Raw genomic sequence first — 6,000 nt, forward strand, 5'->3', positions numbered from 1 at the left:
CCAAAAATCTGCAGTCTGACAATATGGCAGTATAACACGTTGAATTTGTAACATCACAGCATGACAGAATATTAAGTTTGCTGATTCAAGTCTTAAGATTGCTTATTCAAGTCATGAGCTTGCTGATTCAAGTCTTAAGATTGCTTATTCAAGTCGTGAGCTTGCTGATTCAAGTATTAAGCATATTAACTCTATACAAAAGTGTATCACAGTTCTGTAATTTTTTTCAGTATGTGTTATAATTGGGTTAGTAGCCGTGGCCATTCTGTTGGTAGCTGTTGTCCTATTTGCAAAAGTTTGGATACTGAGGTAACGAAAAGAGAGAGAGAGTACCGTCTCTTGTTTCCATGCTTTTTGTGGAAAGCGTGGGCAGTATGTTATATGCACAATATGTGTCTAGACGGTACAATCGGAGCTGAAGTGGTGAAGGACCGAGATAAGGTCAATGGCTATGTAGATTCACCGTAGATTCAGTGATACGATACATTTGTATGCTTTTATGCTCATGCTAATTTGTATACACAAACTTCTGTGCAGTTCTTGTCAGATTTATTGTCAGATTTCCAATGTTACAGACTGAACCCAACTTTTATATTCATGAATCCAAACAATTTACTATTTTTTAGATAGGAATATTATTTTGGTGCCAGTCTCCAATTGTAAATGTTAAGTGCATTCGTTGCAAAGGCAAGATCGTTTGCAAAAGAAAAATTTACTTTGCAAAGGTCATGCCCACTCGCCATGAGTTTACCTTAATGACGATATTAATCATGCGAAGACTTGTCACGATAAAGAAAATATCTGATTACGTTGTTTATCTGTCCACAACTCACCACTCTGTTTCTCTTCTCAAGTGCTTTCACACAGAGCAACACATCATAATTTCTCTATGAAAACGAAATCAACATTGGTATTGTTTTTAGTTTCTAACACATCCACTGTTTACAGTTTAAAAACAGTTGCTGTCAATATATTTGTAATAAAAATGTAAAAAGGGTCATATTCAGCGAATATTACTTATACAAACACACAGGAGTTGTATTAATAAAAGCAAATTGTACAAATGATTCTGAAATAAGAATTTAATTTGATACCAGTTATTTTCTAAGGAGACAGAAAAAACACGTATCAAATGACTAAAATAAATGATTGTTCACCGTTGTGTAGGACAAAAGTTAATGACGCCAAGACACCAAGACAATCAACCAGTTTACACACACACACACACGCACACACACACACACACACACACATATGTATATATATATATATATATATATATATATATATATATATATATATATATATATATATATTTTTTTTTTTTTTTTTTTTTTTTCAGGAGAAATCACTGCTCAGAAATAAGAAATGCCGCAAACGCCAAACTTGAACACGGAGGAAATACAGAGGACTACTTGCACGTAGTTTATAGTTCCAATCCTAGCACTACACAACACCCTAATATTCCTTACCCACATAACATAAGGAGCAACAATGATATCGAATATGATTACGTTTCCTAGACAACGAATAGGCATCCCTTTCGCAAAAATCTTCTCTCTTGGTGCAGACTAATGTTGTAGGATGAGAATTAATATCATTTATATAGTATATATGATTACTGACGAAACATTTTGATGATTGGTTCGGATAATATGTTTTTATGTAACGATGCAAACCAGTTCCTGCACATATTATATTATCGGACCAACAATTATTTTGCAGCCAAGGAGGTGTATTAAAAAACAGAGTACTCAATATTTTAAGATGCACTCACTGACTTGTAAATGGATTCACATTGTCTTCATTATACATTGAACATACTTCAATCTATGTACCATAATTAAGAACAAAATGTGTTTGCTTTCATTTTATTATCATGTATTTAATTTCACACTGACAAAATATATAGCCTCTTGGTGCGTGGCTATTTTATTTGGTGCAGACCAGGTAGTCCCCTGTTTAGCAGCACAAGGGTAAGAAGATGCTGCGATTCACCTCTTTTTCTAAGCTTAAAAATATCTTCATCTTTGTTGAATGAAAGCATTTGTAGTTTATATGCCAAACTAAGGAAGAAGTTAATGTCATTATATATACATGGCGTTACTTCTTAACTTGGTGTATCGGAACGCTTCAAACATTGGGGAGAAATTAAAGAGAAAGTGCGTTGGTTGCTACGACTGTCTTTTTATGTACTGAGACGAAATGTTTATATAGTTTTATTGGTCGCAGTTAAGGTCATATACAATAAAATTACAAAGCCAACAAAATCATAAGGAACTTGTCGTAAATCGGCCTGACATAATTTTGAAAGCCGTAAATCAGCCTCACACACTTTTGGCAACAGAGAATTCATGTAATCTCCCTAAGTGTGCAATATTGAAACAAATGATTCAACAACATACACGCTATTTATGCATTTGATTAGAAAGGTCTATTATCTTGAAAGTGTGCACATTGGATGAATTTGTAAATATTCTGTCAACTGATGTTGTTTGGACAATTATTGTTAAATGACTTTTCCCGTACTTTTCTATGCAAAGAACCTTATTATGGGATAGTCATTCAACTAAAGTAAATGATTTTTCTGATTAAATTCCAAACGATCCTTTAGGTAGTTCTAATCAAATATTTTCAAATGGAACAATAAAGAAATATATGATAATAAAAGTACATAGCAGAGATTTTTGGGCGGGTAGGGGAGGATGAGACATATTATAAGTTAGCTAGTGTTACAATTTTGTGATCATACAGATCACAAAATTAAGTAAAAGAAAAGAAAGAAGAAACAAAAAAGTTTTGTACAAGTTAACAAACCATCTGATTATTAAATTGATAAATGAAAAATTTGAGACGAAATTACGGTATAATGAAGTGAATCCAAGTTAGTCCTTATTAAGGTCTATGAAAATCCTAAACGAATGAAAAGTCCCTTATAATTTTCATTACAGGAAATGTACTGGTCCTTCAAGAACCGTAATGTTGTGTTGATTTCTTTGTCCAGAATTCCTTCGAATAATTTAAAACAGTTATTTATGTACAAATAATGTGCACCTTCAATCACCACTGAACAGTCCAAACAAAATTTTTCCTCTGAAAAAATATCTAAGTACAACATAAAACATGTCTGCGGACTTACATCAGGACCACAAAAAGTGTGGATGACTCCAGAAATCGGAAAGAAACTAAATGCATAATTTTCTTTTTGATAAACCTTATATTGCGACTGTATTTCGCAATAGACCTCATGTGACAGCATACACTATCGCGCAACTATTGGAAAACTGCATAATTATTTTCGAAACTTCCATATTTCACTAGTCACTGACAACTGCGCCATATGAGCGTTTTTTTAATCTCCTGTTATTACGATCATAATTGCTAACTGTCAACACGGACGTAAACATTTATTTATAAATTCTATGCAATGTGCGTTCTTAACATATGCGAATCACGTACACAATTTATAACAAAAATAATCTACAGACATTACAACCATGGATAAGAATAATAAAAATAACATAAAATCATGTGCCAGAATTACGAAAAATATAGATGTACATAACACTATAAATAAATATCATACTACTAAAATTTCACCAAAGACTAAGAACATCCCAACGTTAGAATGACATGCTTTTTGCTAGTAACAATGATACAAAAACAATTAGGAAATTCATCAACTTGCATAGCAAGCAAAGTGAAGTTAAATTTAGAAACCTTAAAACAAGTTTAGCTCAGTAATGGTAAATAATAAGTAATTAGACTCCACCAAACGATTACATATCTAATATATCGAATTGAACGGCATTAATGATTATTTTAGGAGCATACACTAATCCCATGAGACTAATGAGGAGAGAAATGAAAATGAGGAACCATTACATATTAAGCATTTCACAGTACTAAATTATCCAATCTCTTCCAAGGAGATACCCAATGTGCTGAGGTATTTGAAATACAATAAGACACCTAGAGCAGATTCCATTATTAATGAATATTATAAATGTACATGATAAGTTTTCCTTCCTCTTCCTGTAAACTTGCTAAAAATCATTTTAAATACAGGTGTTATTCCTGAAAACATGGACTGCATGGTTCATTGAACTAATACCAAAAAAAAATTATACAAATTAGATCCTAACAGTTATAGGCCTATTACTCTATTGAACCAATACAAAAATGATATAAATTAAATCCTAACAGTTCTAGGCCTATTACTATATTGCGTTGCCTTAGGAACGTCTTTACTGCTTCTTTTAACAACAGGGCTTGCTCTTTCCTAGAAGTAAACGGTTGGTATCTGAGGCACAGACGGGTTTTTTTGAAGGAATCTCCACAACTGATAATAGTTTTACCTTCTATTCCTTAATACAATTACTAAAAAGAAGACATAAAGCACTGCCCTGCACTTTTGGATTGTTCTCAGGCTTTCTACTGGGTATGGAGAGCTGGCTTGTAGAGAAAATATATTAACTCTGCGACAAAAGGGAAACTACTGAAGTGGATAATTAACAGGTTTATATATATTAAGTCTTGAATCTATCACAGTAAAAATATATAAATATCGTGGCTATTTACTTGCAGTCAAGCAGTTATGCGATGCAAACATCTGTTTTTCTGTATTATTTGCCCATTATCTAAATGATATCAATGCTATTTTTGTTTGAGTTCACATGATTAACTGAATGGAGATATAGTATTACATTTATGACAATTGTTTTTACTCGATTTTTCTGTATCCTTGTGAAACATGGACACTCATATCATATCTACAAAGAAGGTTTCAAATCTTCGAAATGAGATGCTACCGCAACATCTTGGAAATCTAATACATTGACCATGTAACCAAGAAACAGGTCCACAATATGATTCAAAGAGCCATCGGACCCTATGAAGACCCCATAACTACTGTAAAAGAGGGCAAACTGAAGTGGTACGGTCATGTCTCAAGATCATCTGCACTGGCAAAAATAATCTTGTAAGGCACAGTGCGGGGGTGCAGAAGAAGAGGCAGAGAGGAGAAACAGGCGGGAAGACAACATTAAAAAGTGGAGAGGCATGGGATTTGGAGATTCCCAAAGGGCAGTAGAGAACAGGGAAGATGTGCCAGCTTCGCTATGTTTTTATCATTTAAAGTACCCCATACTGTATTACAGTAGTCTAAATAGGGTTGTATGTAACTGTTACAAAATAGTTTTATGTGCCTTTCAGGGAGAAAACGTCTTATCCTACTGAGAAGACATAAACTTGAATTGACTTTTTTACTGATATGTTTGATATGTTGTATCCATGATAGGTTATTATCTACCAGAATACCAAGTAGTCTATCATGACAGACCATTTGCAAATTTTTATCCTTCCATGTCAGACATAGTTCATCCCTATCAAGATTTGTCTTTTTTTGCCGTGTTGAGATAAGTACTATTTTAGTTTTACCAGTATTTACCACCATGCCATTGTATGTGCACCAGTTTTAAAGTTTGTTTAGGGCATTCTGTAAAGAAATTTCGAGTTCATATTTGTGTTTTGGATGTCTGACGATGTTGTGTCATCTGCATAGAGATGTGTAGATGATATTGAGTCTCTTAGTAAAAGTGGTAGGTCATTAATAAATAAAATGAATAGTAACGGACCTAGAATTGAACCTTGTGGTACTACATATCTAATTGTTCCAGGTTCAGACAGAACATTATTTATGTAAACATGTTGTGTTCTCTCACTTAAGTAAGAAGTAAACCTTCTAATTGTTCTTTCATCACACTGATCTATTTTCAGTTTCTTCAAAAGGATTTCATGATCCACCATGTCAAAAGCTTTCCTGAAATCAATAAATACAGATCCCATTATTCTACCTTGGTCAAGTGCTTGAAGCCATTTATCAGTTAGGGAGATCAAGGCAGTCTTACAGGACTGTTTCTGTCTAAAGCCTAATTGATTAGGGTGCAACAGCAAGTGTTTGGATAAATATGAAATGAATGAGTCATAGACATGTTTTTC

The 6,000-nt window shown here is 33.4% G+C and overlaps 1 protein-coding gene across 2 annotated transcripts in view; it reads left to right on the forward strand.

Annotated features, from left to right (window-relative positions):
- The window catches only part of LOC149792305 (MAM and LDL-receptor class A domain-containing protein 1-like), a 31,858-nt gene extending 26,009 nt beyond the window's left edge, over positions 1-5,849 (forward strand). Inside the window, exons 7-8 of one of the 2 annotated variants that reach the window (XM_089970877.1) lie at positions 231-309; positions 1,343-5,849. In XM_089970877.1, coding sequence (XP_089827003.1) covers positions 231-309; positions 1,343-1,523 — 260 coding nt within the window. In that variant the 3' untranslated portion in view covers positions 1,524-5,849. The remainder of the gene's footprint in view (positions 1-230; positions 310-1,342) is intronic. The other variant, XM_089970878.1, reaches the window with a different exon arrangement.
- The last annotated feature ends 151 nt before the right edge of the window (positions 5,850-6,000 follow it).

This window comes from Sinohyriopsis cumingii, chromosome 9 (assembly GCF_028554795.1).
Source record: "Sinohyriopsis cumingii isolate HCF-2022 chromosome 9, ASM2855479v2, whole genome shotgun sequence".
NCBI lineage: Eukaryota > Metazoa > Mollusca > Bivalvia > Unionida > Unionidae > Sinohyriopsis > Sinohyriopsis cumingii.